At 46.1% G+C, this 14,430-nt stretch overlaps 1 protein-coding gene across 1 annotated transcript in view; it reads right to left on the bottom strand.

Annotated features, from left to right (window-relative positions):
* Positions 1-14,430, bottom strand: part of MOSPD3 (motile sperm domain containing 3) — a 54,292-nt gene that overhangs the window by 21,997 nt on the left and 17,865 nt on the right. The window contains exon 5 of the mRNA XM_086946203.1: positions 12,173-12,337. Coding sequence (XP_086802329.1) covers positions 12,173-12,337 — 165 coding nt within the window. The remainder of the gene's footprint in view (positions 1-12,172; positions 12,338-14,430) is intronic.

Raw genomic sequence — 14,430 nt, 5'->3', positions numbered from 1 at the left:
TAACTACAAACACCTCCTGATTGCAGTCAAAATTAATTTTTACTGTAACCAAATTGACTGCAAAAAACTCTGCCAAACAACTGTTCCAAATGGTATCTAAACTCGCGGGCAGGGATCAACACCCCCTATCACCGCTAATCAGATACTCTGTAACTCATTAGCCACATATTTCCAAGAGAAAGTTTGCATCACCTGCAACAACTTTGCACTTAATAATTGCTCGACCACACCCCTAACAGACTCCAATGATCCCAGCATATCCATAGGCTCCCCGGTTATCCTAGAACAAACTATCATACACACTCTCCAAGCCCCTACCTTTGAAGAATTCAACAAAGTCTCTCCTGACCTCATTTCATCTCTTCTATGAAATCAGGATCCCCTGAAGATCCATGCCCTCCTGCCACCCTTAAACTTAACCCTAACATCATAGGATCTAATCTGGCTAATATACTTAACTCGATGTTCAAAATTGGCATATACTCCTCCATCTGCAAAAAGACGGTCATTAAGTCCCTCATTGAAAAGACCAACCTAGACCCAGCAGACACAGCCAGTTATAGACCCATTGCATCTCTGCCTTTACCAGCAAAAATTGCAGAGAAAGTAATGACCACCCAATTGGCACATTTCATCGAGCAACATAATTTATTAGAGGACACCCAGTATGGCTTCAGAAAGGAACACAGCACGGAAACCGCCCTCATCAAAGCATCGGATGAGATAAAAAATCATGGATCCTGGAGAAGCTGTTGTTCCCGTCCTGCTGGATCTCTCTGCAGCATTTGACACGGTCGATCACGCAACTATGATCGACTCTGTCACTGCACTAGGTATCTGTCACAGGGCCAGGGCCCTTCTCGCATCATTTTTGGCTAATCGTTCACAATCAGTCACGCTTGGCGCTTTCACATCCCCCCCCCCATTCTCTTTTCCATGCGGGGTGCCCCAGGGATCCTCGCTAAGCCTTACACTGTTTAACATCTACGTGTCGGACTTGGCGAGGGTCATCAAAACCTACAACCTGGACCTCACCTCATATGCTGACGATACCGAACTAGTGTTAGCAATATATAACGATGGCGCTATGGTCGCAGCCAACTTCCAGAAGGGAATGCTTGCCATAAGCTCCTGGATGGCAGACAACTCCCTAAGATTGAACTCCAATAAGACAGAAGTTATGATCTTCTGTAATCTCTCACCGTCCTGGTCATCTCTTTGGTGGCCAGCAGAATTAGGAACATCCCCGGCTCCAGTTACAAAAGTTAGAAACCTCGGAGTCATCTTCAACACTAAACTGTCTTTCATGCACCATGCAAACTCTGTAGTATCATCAGCCTTCCACGCCATCAAAATCATAAAGAAACTTCTCCCATTCCTCCCATCCACAGCTGCCAAAACACTGATCAGCCCACTTGTTATGTCCAAAGTGGATTACTGCCACGGACTATTCATCAATGCGCAAGAAAAAGTTCTCAATAAACTCCAGCTGATACAAAATGCAGCAGCCAGACTTCTGACAGGAACTCGCAAATTTAAGCCCATCTCCAAAGTAGTTCGCCAACTCCATTGGTTATCAATCGGAAGCAGATCCACGTTTAAGGCTCTCTGCATCGCTTATAAGGCCATGCACACCACTGGTCCTGATTTCCTCAAGCAATCCCTTCGTCCCTACAATTCCCCCAGACAATTGCGTTCCTCCAATGCCAATCTTCTTATTGTTACCCGCACATAAAAAGCGTCCTGGGGCGACAGATCTTTTCTGTGTGCCACCACCAAACTCTGGAATAGGCTTCCCTCCCACATCAAGACCAGCCCTACCCTGCTCACTTTTAGGAAACAATGATTCATCGTGTCTACCTATCTTTCCATCAGTCCTGTAGCGTCGAGACACCCTCGGGTAGTTGTGCGATCTATAAAATGCTTAAAATAAAAATAAAATAAAATGTAAGAAGTACAAAAAACACAACTTCTCCTTGTCCAACAGCTGACGCGATGGAGTCCCACCGCTCTAGGCCTCGTTCCGCGGAATCTGCACCCCGGTTGGGTCCATGCTTCCCTGGCTATCTGGGAGCCTGACCCTACCTTCGGGCCCCGGAGGCTCAGATGGGGCTCTATCGAGTTCCACGATGGCGGCTCCATCACCAGCATCATTCACCCCCCTCCCATGGATCCAGTGATGGATCCGGACCAACACTGGTCGTGCCACTGCGACCTTCGCCAGCAGTGCTGCGGAAACACCCGACACCAGCCCCATCCTTCTCCCAGACCAGGAGCTGAATCGACACCTACCGATGCCAACTCAGGGGCCGACAGAACCCTTGGGTGTTAGGTCGGTTCCTCAGCCTTATTCTGAAGGGACAGGAATGGAGGAAGAATGGGAGGGGTCGCTGGACACTTTACAAGACCAGCCTGAGCACGAAATGGACTGGTATGAGGAATTGGGTGAGGCCAGTAGAATGGTTACCTCTCCAGATTCGGGCCTGCTTTCTGTTCCTGCAGTGGTTATGCAGGAGGGGGTGCTTCATATGATATGGTTGTGAGAAGGGCAGCTGAGATCCTGGACCTTCAGCTACCTTCTGTGGCAGTCAAGACTAACATCTTGAGAGAGGCCCTGCAGCCAGGTGTCTCCTCCTCGGAACCCCTACTGCCCTTCATCGAGGCCTTGACTGATATCTTACTGGGAACCTGGTCCAAGCCCAGCAGAGGGGCTCCTGTGAATAAGACAAACAGCCACCACCGTCGCCCTGCACTGAGCCACCCAAATTGCCTCACCAACCACCCTACAGCCGAGAGCTTGGTGGTCCAAGCCTTTATGTCACAGGCCACGTTCCCTTCCACACCCCCAGACAGGGAATCCAAGAGGCTGGATTGTTGGGGTAAGAAAAGATTTTCTTCAGCCAGACTTGCATTGCAGTGCAGTTGGCGATCACTGTATGCCTATTGGCTCGTTACTCCCACTCCCTTTCGGAAACGGTTGCGCTAGTGCTGCCACAGGTCCAGGAGGGAGCCCAGGGCATACTCTCCCAAGCGGTATCAGACAAAGGAGATTCGGCAAAGTTTGCCACTCGTCGTGGTCCTGACTTGACCGACTCACTGGGCAGAGCAATTTCATTAATGGCGGCTGTCTGACGCCATGCTTAGTTGAGAACTTCTGGCTTTTAGTGGCAATAATTTCTGCCAGGAGGGTGAGCCAATTGTAGGCTCGGTCATCCAACCCACCTTACCTGACCATCTTGCCAGATAAGTTGGTGGTTCGCACTAAGCCCTCTTTCTTACCGAAAGTGGTATCACCAGTCCACGTGGGGCAATCTGTCACCTTGCCCACTTTCTATGCTCCTCCGCACCCATCTAAAGAGGAAAAGCGACTCCACCGTCTGGACCCAAAAAAACTGTTGTTCTACCTTGACAGCACTAAAGAGTTCTGGGTGAACAACAAACTCTTTGTGGGAGACATTAGATCAATGAAAGGTTGTGCGGTGCAGAGGAGGACTATCACGCAATGGGTCATCCTCAGCATCAAAATGTGCCACAGTCCTGCCAAAAAGCAGCCTCCTGAAGGCTTAAGGGCTCATTCCACCACAGCGAAGGCTCCTACCATGGCTTTGCAAGGTGGAATTCCAGTCCTTGACATTTGTGAGGCAGCAACGTGGGCATCCCTGCACACATATACCAAGCACTACTGCCTGGACAGTCAAGTCCGAAGGAATGGCCTGATTGGCCGATCTGTCCTGGTCTAAACTTGTCCACAGTCCCCCCTCCGGAGATGGTATTGCTTGGGTATATATATATATATATATATATATATATATATATATATATATATATATATATATATATATATATATATATATATATATATATATATATATATATATATATATATATTCAAAGGCAAGGAATCTGCGGCTAGATGTCTCTATCAGATGGACAAGTTACTTACCTTCAGTACCACCTTATCTGGTAGAGACCTGATCTTGTTGCAAATTCCTTACCGACCAGCTCATCCTCCCCTCACTGCGTACAGTTTCTAGGGTCAGCGCTGACCCCCTTGCAGGGCCGTAGTTGTTTAAAAACAAACTAATGCCAGTGTACTTCATGGGTCCGCGCTTCTGGAGTGAAAAGTAACTGACCTCAGCACACCAAGGTGGTACCTATATAAGTGACGCGGACGTCACAGTGGCGGAGACAGTCACGTGGGGTTGACGATGCCACCTACTGGTGAGCAAGGGCACTGCTCGAAGAAAACATTTCAGGATCTAGTCTGATGCCTGGGAAATTCAAAGGTAAGGAATCTGCGGCTAGGTCATGTCACTACCAGATACGGTGTTACCAGAGGATAAGTTACTTTTCCGGCATGCCTCCCACATCAAACCCCTCATCCCTGCTGTACCTCTGTGGTCCTCTTTGCCCCCTGTGTTTTGGGTTGCACTTCGTGAAATCGGCGTGGCTGGGTGATGGTATTTTTTAACCCTTTCAATGCTAATGACGGAACGGTTCCGTCATGAGCATTGGTCGAGCTGTGCTCATGACGGAACCGTTCCGTCATGACCACACCCATTTTCATTAGGGCCCATCATCGGGGGTAAATCTGCACCGCATGGATGAGGTTAAGAGAGTATCTACTATACTCATGATAGGTTTTTTTCATCCCGAACACAGAAAGAAATCAAGGAGCTCCAGAAACTCGTTGGTAACCTGGCGCAAAATTCGATGAAAGTCTCACAGACAATTGGAAAAATTTGGGAGATGACGATAAGCACGCACACCAAGGTCTCACACATCCAGAATCTGGTACTTAGACACAACAGACCTAACAGGACCAAGCCCTTGTCGAATGAAGACACTCTGGCCTTACTCAGGTCTTATGAACAACCTGCCCGTAGTAAGGAGGAGAATATCAAAACAGTACCTATTGACTCTAGTAGAACGGCCAGAAAGAATGACAGGAAAGCAATTCACCAAAATCTACAACATATTCAGCTTATTGCATCCGAATCGGATAATGGAAAACTCGTTAAATCACAGAAACCCCTGAACTGGCTTCTACTTAATTGTCGTTCGGCAACTAAACATGCAGCAGACATAGCCGCCCTCATCATCAATAAGGAAATCGACCTGGCCATCCTCACGGAAACATGGCTCAATGAATCATCATCTCCTACCATGGATCTCTTAATACCGCCACAATATAACATCGTCAGGCTAGATAGACCAAGGAATGTGGGAGGAGGCATAGCTTGCATTCACCGGTCGGAGATCGAGGTCTGTCATTTCCAATCTGACCCCTTAGAATCCTGTGAATACCTTGGTATTAATGTGAGAACACCAAAGAATCAAAGCTGCAAACTGCATACATTCTACCACCCACCAGGAGAGAACGCAAAGTTCACAGAACAACTGATGGAGATCATAACGACCAACTCTAACTCGGACGCCAATAACATATTCCAAGGTGACTTTAACCTCCATTGGAATGACGGCGGTGATAAACTGGTCAACTCGCTTAAAGACTTCCTCAGTGAGCTAAAACTTGTACAAGCTTGCAACCAACCTACTCACTCACAAGGAGCGACCTTAGACTGGATTATCTCAAGAAAGGATGAGACATCTATCCTTGCTATAGACCCATGTGACTGGTCTGACCATCACATCATAACATTCACGATACCTACAATGACAAAGGGCAGGGCCGTGCAACCACGCAAGCTCAAGAAACTGATCCGAGACACAAAAGAGGCTAATACTGAACTACTGGTTGAAAGGTGTGAGAAAGACCTGAAGCCACCCAACAATAAGCGAAATGTCAATGAGTTGACGGATCACTACATAACCTCGATCGGTAATATCGTCAATGACACCATGCCCCAAAAACTGAAAAAGGTATCAGAGAAACCAAAAAATCCTTGGTTTAATGAATCATTGAATGAGGACCGGCGCAAACTGAGAATGGCCGAAAGGAGGTGGAGACAACATCCCTCCTCCCCTGAGCTGAAAGCACTCAGAAAAACAAGAAAAGAATACAACAAAAAAATAATCAACTCCAAAAAAGAATTTATCAGAGCTGAATTGGACAGTGCCAGAAACAGACCACGAAAACTCTTCGAGATTTTAAAACAACAGTCAAATAAACTAGCCGAAACGGTTCTAGAGAATACAAAAACTCCCATAAACTGCGAGGAATTCTCCACATTTTTCACGGAAAAATCTAAATTGCTTGAAGATGAACTCACAATTGCAGTAACTAACCTTAAGACACTGCCTCCACCCAGTAACGAGGCCAATATCTCACCAGAGAGTCTACAAACTAAAAATAAGGCAAAATGGGACACATTTGAACTATACGACCAGGAAAAGATCGCCAGAACGCTGGCGGAACTTAGACCGAACAACCACTATCAAGACCCTTTACCAGGAAAGTGTGTAAGAGAAATCAGCCACACTCTAATTCCGATCTGGACCGAGATAATAAACGCCTCACTTGCACAAGGAACCCTCCCTGACTGCCTAAAAACAGGGCAGGTGATGCCCATCCTCAAAAAACCGACAGCTGATGCTACAGACCCGAACAACTATCGACCAGTGACCAACATCCCTCTACTGGCCAAACTCATTGAGAAATGCGTGCAGGGCCAACTAAGTCAACACATCGCTAAATTCTCGCTACTGGATGATTGCCAATCAGGTTTCAGAACAGGGCACAGTACTGAAACTGCGATCCTGCACATTGTCGATGACGCCCTACAAGCCCTAGACCGCAAATCAATCTTGCCTACTGATCCTCTTAGACCTATCATCAGCATTTGATACGGTAAAGCACGAAGTGCTAATGACCAGACTGCAAGACAGGATGGGTTTGTCTGGAAACGTGCTGAAATGGTTCAATTCTTTCCTACAGAACAGGACTCAGCGATTCCTGGTTAACCAAGCAATCTCTTCCCCGAGCCCCAACGCAATCGGGGTCCCACAAGGCTCAACGCTATCCCCAGATCTATTCAACTTATATGTAGAACCTCTCACGGAGATCCTTCAAAAATCACAGGTATCCTATCATATGTATGCAGACGACACGCAATTATACATGAAGATCGCCTCTCTTGAGGACATTGACTTAATGAACAAGACACTAAAGAGAGCTTTGCGTTGGTTAACAATGAACCATCTGAAACTAAACGCCCAGAAAACAGAATTCCTGCTAATCTCACCGACAAGGAGCCAATCTGAAGTTAAAGAGTGGACTAAATTGGTGACAGCGCTAAACTGCACCCCGACCCTAGTTAACTCAGCCAAATCACTAGGAATTACACTGGATAAGAACCTCGACATGAAAAACCATATTAACTCAATGGCCAAGAGCGCCCGCTTCCACTTGAATTACTTAAGAAAACTGAAACCCTTTATCTCTGAGACAGATCTAAAACTGGCTATCCAATCACTAGTCATCTCGAGGATCGAATACGGCTGCACCACATTAGCGGGCCTGCCAAAAACATCCACAGCACCACTAAAAGCCTGCCTCAACGCAGCGGCGAGACTCATTACGGGAACGAAGAAATTCGATCACATATCTCCTCACCTGAAAGCACTAAACTGGCTACCTTACGAGGCTAGAATTCAAATGAAGATGGCCTGTATTACGCATAAAGCGGTTCACTACAACACGCCTAGATACCTAGCCAAGAAACTTAAGCTCTCAGGAGGTAACAGAACAACTAGAAGCGCAAAAGATTTGCTATTACGACCAGCCTTTTTCCACAAGAGAAAGACCTACAACCGAGCATTCTCCGGAGCTGCCCCCAGAATCTGGAACTCTCTCCCTCCAAACATCAGGAAGATTCAAAATACAGTTACATTCAAACGAGAACTGAAGAGCCACTTGATGAGTAAATACCCTACTTAGTGAAACCTACGGATCACTGGGATGATCACTTACGCTAACTGAGGGACGCCCTCTTCATGGAAAATTGGAAGATCATCATCGGATAATGAACTGATGCCGTGCGCAAGCCGAGACTTGACACATTACTGCTACCTCATTTATGTGTGAACTTTAACTATATCTCACAGTCATACTATATAACTTCTATCTCAGTTGATTTATTTATCCATATATGTGGAACCTTTAACTATATGTCACAATCTTACTATATAACTTCTACCGCACTGGATTTATTTATACTTATTATCCTTGACATGCACTGGAACGCCTCTTAACCCTACCTCAACGAGCATGGTTTGTTACCATGATACAAGCCAAGCCTTGCTCGCCCTATAATGCTAATTGCACAGTCATTATGAATATATATATTTAATCTCGTCCATACAGTATATTGCCTTCTACCTCATTATTCTCTTGTTGTTAGTACTGCTTTTATAATTGTCTATATGTAATTCTTTCCTTGTTAAGCGCTCTGATACCCACGGGTCTTGTCCGCGCTATACAAAACACTATAAATAAATAAATAAATAAATAAATAAAATAAACAAGAATGTGTTGATAATGAAAATTGTAGTTTTACAATCACTGTTTGAACTAAGAACATGATTTGAATGGTCAGTTTCTCATTCCAAAGCGTAAGATTCAAATATTAAAAGTGCTGCCTCTTGTTCTTCCAACTGTTTCCTCTTATTCATCACAGAGCCAGAAGGTACTACATGGCATAAACACCGGGCGGAATGAGAGCCCGAGCAGATACGAGATGGTATACACACCTGGCAGGATGAGGTCCAGAGCAGATACTACGTAGAATAAACACCAGGCTGAATCTGGGACCAAGCAGAACATCGTATAAACACAAGGTGGAATGAGCGGAATTATATTCCACCCAGATCTAATAGTGACTGTCTGAAAAGTTTCAGCGATCTGTCGCTGTGTTCGCCCTTAGTTTGCAGGGTATGTCTCTTGCTCACTTTGCCCCTGGATTCAAGCTAGCCTGGCTGATGAAAGGTGTTACCCCGAAACCGGTCCCAGGGGGCTTCCTTTTGGTCCAGGGAAGACCTGGCTTGGCAGTTTGGGCTGGGCTGTGTCCATGAGGTACAGGGTCAAGACGGATTTTCATATAGCTGGGTCTGAAATGGGGTGGCGAAGTGAGCTAAAAAACAATAATGGATTCAACCCATATCTGTGTCTGGGGGTGAGTGTCTGAAAAGTTTCAGCGCTTTGTCCATCATCTCCTTGTGTTCGCTTTGTTCACCACAAGTTGGCAGGGTATGTCCAGACGTGGGTCCCTTGCTCAATTTGACACTGGATTCAAGCTAGCCTGGCTGATGAAGGGTGTTACCCCGAAACCGGTCCCAGGATGCTTGTTTCCGGTCCAGTTCGGGCTGCACTGTTCCCATGAGTAACAGGGTCAAGACTGATTTGCATATGGCTGGGTCTGAACTGGGGTGGCGAAGTGAGCTAAAGAACGATGATGGATTCAACCCAGATCTAATAGTGACTAGGGGTGAGTGTCTTAAACGTTTCAAAGCTCAATCCGTCATCTCCTTGTGTTTTCTTTGGCCTGAGCAAACCCAACATGGTATAAACACCAGATAGAATGAGGGCCCGAGCAGATACTACATAGTATACACACCAGGCAGATTGAGAGCCCAAGCTGATACAATAACATATCTACGCCAGGTAGAACGAGGGCTCGAGCAGATACTTCACACTATACACACCACGCGAAATGAGGGAATGAGCAGATACCACATAGTATAATCCCCAGGCAGAATGAGGGCCCGAGCATATACTATAAACAGCAGGAAGAATGAGGGCCCGAGCATATACTATAAACAGCAGGAAGAATGAGGGCCCGAGCAGATACTATAAACAGCAGGAAGAATGAGGGCCCGAGCATATACTATAAACAGCAGGAAGAATGAGGGCCCGAGCAGATACTATAAACAGCAGGAAGAATGAGGGCCCGAGCATATACTATAAACAGCAGGAAGAATGAGGGCCCGAGCAGATACTATAAACAGCAGGAAGAATGAGGGGCCGAGCAGATACTACATGGTATACACACCAGGCAGATTGAGAGCCCAAGCTGATACAATAACATATCTACGCCAGGTATAACGAGGGCTCAAGCAGATACTTCCCGCTATACACACCACGCGAAATGAGGGAATGAGCAGATACCACATAGTATAATCCCCAGGCAGAATGAGGGCCCGAGCATACACTATGAACAGCAGAAAGAATGAGGGCCCGAGCAGATACTACATAGTATAAACACCAGGCGGAATCAAGGCCCAAACAGATATTTCATAGTAGAAACACCAGGCAGAATGACGGCCCAAGCATATCCTACCTACATGGTGTAAACACCAGGCAGAATGAAGACCTGAGCACATTTTACATAGTATAAAGACTGAGCAGATACTACCAGGCATATACACCGATTGTAACGAGGGCCTGAGCAGAAACAACATGGTAGAAATGCCAGGCAGAATGAGGGCTGAAGCACTTCAACGCCTGGCCATGAGGAGTAAAGTAGAGCCAGAACGTATTTATGAAGCTGTCCTGTCGATTACATTTGCACTTATCTTATAAATAGAACTCTGTATGGAGAAGAAAAAGTAATTTTCAAGTTATGTTGTGAATCTTTTGCATAAAATGAACACTGTACTCCCTCCAATCTGCTCAGTGGTTTTTCAGCCTTAACCAAGATAAAGGATGAGCTGAACTCCTTATGGTTCGCCCTTCGAGGTGGACCATAAGGAGTGAGTGTCTGAAATTATTTTCTTTGTACTTTTGTGGGGTTTTTTCGCTTTGCCTTATGACAGCTCTCTTCTTCTTGCAAACTGGGTAGAATATGTGCATGGTATTTATTGTTAGTTCAATAAAATCACACAATATCTTGAAACCCTAATAGGCATTGCACATGTCACTCCCAGCTCAACCGATAATGCCACGCGGAGCCGAATGACGCCACCTGCTGGCATGCAGGGGTACTGCTCACAAAAAGGTTTCTAAATGTAGGCTGATGCCTAGGGATAATTCTAAGGTAGGAAATCTGCAGCTAGAAGTCTCGATCAGATATGAATCGCAGCTTAAACAGCCATCAACAGAGCACACACTCACTCAACTTTGACATGAACAGCAGCTTGACCAACATGAAGCTGAACTTGAACTACCGTTAACAGTACACATGCTCCAGTGATATGAACAACAGTCTGACGAGTAATTAACAACACAAACCAAACTGTGACATGAAACTCAACCTGAAGAGGACGAAGTGATGCTTGTCACCAAATACCAGATCTCGGTACACAAGTATGAAAGGCGCAAAGAAATGTCAAAATTGTATACATTACAATAATGTAATCATGGGCAACATTATCACCCATCTAAGGGCTGGCGAATCAGTGACACAAACATTCAGAAAATTGTAATACAGCCAATGTGACATATTGCGTAAAATTTCGATGACAGGAATGGAAGTAATGACGTCGAAAAGCCTTGTCTTCGATGTCGAAGGTAGTTTTTTTAAGTTTGTGGAAGTTTTCCGCTACGAAGTTGCTGGAAAAGTTTTTCTAGCAGGAGCGGAGAAACTTTCATTCGAACCCAGTGGCGGAAAAAAACAATCTAAGGATGGAGCCGATGCCCATGCGCAGTATTATCCAAGGGAGGAGTCACCTATATCGTGACTACAAAGACTTCTCCAAGAAGACAACAACCTGCAATCATCCGAGCCCAACACCAGGTGGCGATCTAATGCTAAGAGTACGATCTGCAGCTCATATGCCTCGAACAGAAGGTTAGCAAAGGTAAGTAACTTATTATTCTGCTGCAATCCTTAAAAGAGTACCCTGTGGGATGTGTCCACAATGTTCTGACAGTCTAATGTAAGTCCAATTTTACTTTTTACAGAACTGTAATTGTTTGCATTCATTGAAGGATACCAGCTACACACTGCTGGGGTTCATGACTCATATTCAGCCCTCATTCAAGGGGTACACTTTCCAAAATAATCATTACAGCTCACTTCACGAAGAACCCAGTCACTCCATCTGCATATCCTTTCCTCTCAAGGCGGTCTAGGGACATGTACAATGTCCCTTGTGCCCAAGCCCTCATGGCATGCCCATCGGCCATACAAGAAAGCTGGCTTACAGTGAGAACCCCTATATATCCAGGGAGCCTATGGATCTTCCCTCTCCCACAGGGACCATGGATTCTTACCCAACACGTAGGCAGACACCAGCTTCTGTGTAACGGTGACATGGAAGTTTTCTGGCACCAGGGTACTCATCTCACCCTGGAGGGGCAGCATCAGAAAGGCCATGCAGGCCATCCCCACCAATATGTAGAGAGTGAAGAGGGCTGGCGACAGAGGACGGGCGGATGCTGTGCAGAAAGAAATGAGAGAGTGTCAGGGGCTTAATCCTGCAACAGAACAACAGAAGCATTCACCACAAAGACTTTTACTAAATCACACACAATGTGATACTTCCAAGAAAACATCCTACTGCTGCAACAAGAATAAATATATGTGCCTTTTGAGATGGAAACATTAACCACACCATATGATACCCGCTGATTAAATGCTCCAATGAAACAGGAGTTCAGTAACAGGTCTTATGTGGGAGAGAGGGGCAACAGAGAATTTTAACTAAATTAATTCAGACTTTACACACCTGACACAGCCAGTTTTTAACTATACATTTTGTGTACTTCATGTCTCCTTCCTGCCATATTTTAAGCTGTGATTCAAAACATAATTGCTATTGTTTGAAAATGATGTGATGTGTCTACCTTTGGCCTATACTAAAGTGAGTCAAAACACAATAACATCCTGACTGAAAGGCATTTTTTCAAACCCACATTTCTGGAGCTCTGGCTGGGAGGCAGCACCCAGTGAACGGATGGTAGTGGTGGAGGGAGTTTGCTGGGGGGGGGGGGGGAGGGGGACATGAGTCTTTTCCTGTCTGAACAGCAGGACAGGACTTACTTTGCTCATACAAAGGCTATGCTCAATGCCCAACACAGTTGTTTTTAGGCGCGCTGTGAGGGGCTGTGCAGTGCAATTACCTTAATGATAAGTCCATGAAGGTAATGAATTCACACAAGCACCAGAATGAGCTCCAGCAAGGAAGTCTGTGTGCAAGAGAAGCATTGGGGTCCTCATGGCACTCTACAAAGCAGGTGCCATACAAGAGGCCCTTGCTAGGGAGATGCTTCCATGCTGTCAGGGGCTGGGCAGCGTAAAGTACTGAGTTAAGTACTTACCAACAGGGTAATAACATTGCCCCGCCCCTGACAGTGCTGGGCCGCACAAGTATCCCTCACTGCATCGGAAAGAGGAATGCTTGAGCCTTTTTTTCAAATCCAGGGCAGATGGACACAAAAGATTGAAAAACAATCCCCATCCCCATACTAAGTATAACCAGGGGTTGACGTGATGTCATGCAACTGGGAAAGTTGGTGCAACTTACAACCTAATTTCTCTTTTCAGAGAGAAAGAGGGAACTTTACTGACACGGTTGGTTTCTTGCCCTGAGAAACACACACCCCAAGCAAAACGCTGCTAGCTCCCAATAAACAAAATAAACAAAACCCCCAATCTTGATCCTGGGATGACATCAAGGAGTGTAGTAGTAAACAATCCCGCCCACCAATCCCCTGTGCGTCCCATGTGTGGGCTGCTACCCAAAGCTGAGGGTTCCACACCCCACGGATGTATAAACTCCAGAACATCTGAATGACTGCAGCGAGTTAGTCGGGCAGGCCGCATTATATAAAATTAATTCCTTACCAAATTATGCAAAATAACACTTGCAAATACTGGACCCCTCACAATCAGGGTTCAGAACCAACCAACTCAGCCCTGACTGCCGCATCAGACGCCATCCCCACATTACTGGACAGAGAAGAAAAAGCCGCCCTGATCCAACTTGACCTCTCCGTAGCCTTTGACACGCTCTCCCACCACACACTGAAACGGTTACACCAGGCCGGCATCAAAGACGGCATGCTCAGATGAATGCCATCCTTCCTCATGGGACTCGCCTACAAAGTCCGACTACCTCTTTCACATCGCAAGCCAAGCACAGCATATGCGGCATTCCCCAAGGCTCATCCCTTAGCCCACCGCTCTTCAACATCAACATGTCATCACTTGCAGACATCGTCAGATCGCACAACATAATCTCCCACACCAACGACACCCGGCTAATTCTATCACTCTCAGCCGACCCCATCACGTTGAAGGTTAACTTCCACAACTGCATGAAAAGCTTATCAGCCTGGAAGAAGGAAAACAGCCTCAAGCTCAACACCGACAAGATGGAAGTCCTCATCTTCGGCAAACACACTGCCCGCTGGGATGACTCCTGGTGACCTTCAGAACTCTGACGCACTCCCATGCCAGAAGACCACACCTGCAACCTTGGCATCGTCCTCGACAGGAAACTATCTATGAAACGCCAAGTTAACGCCAT

This window comes from Lissotriton vulgaris, chromosome 12 (assembly GCF_964263255.1).
Source record: "Lissotriton vulgaris chromosome 12, aLisVul1.2, whole genome shotgun sequence".
Classification (NCBI taxonomy): domain Eukaryota; kingdom Metazoa; phylum Chordata; class Amphibia; order Caudata; family Salamandridae; genus Lissotriton; species Lissotriton vulgaris.
The sequence above is the reverse complement of the archived record's forward strand: the minus strand, read 5'-3'. Positions and strand labels throughout refer to the sequence as shown.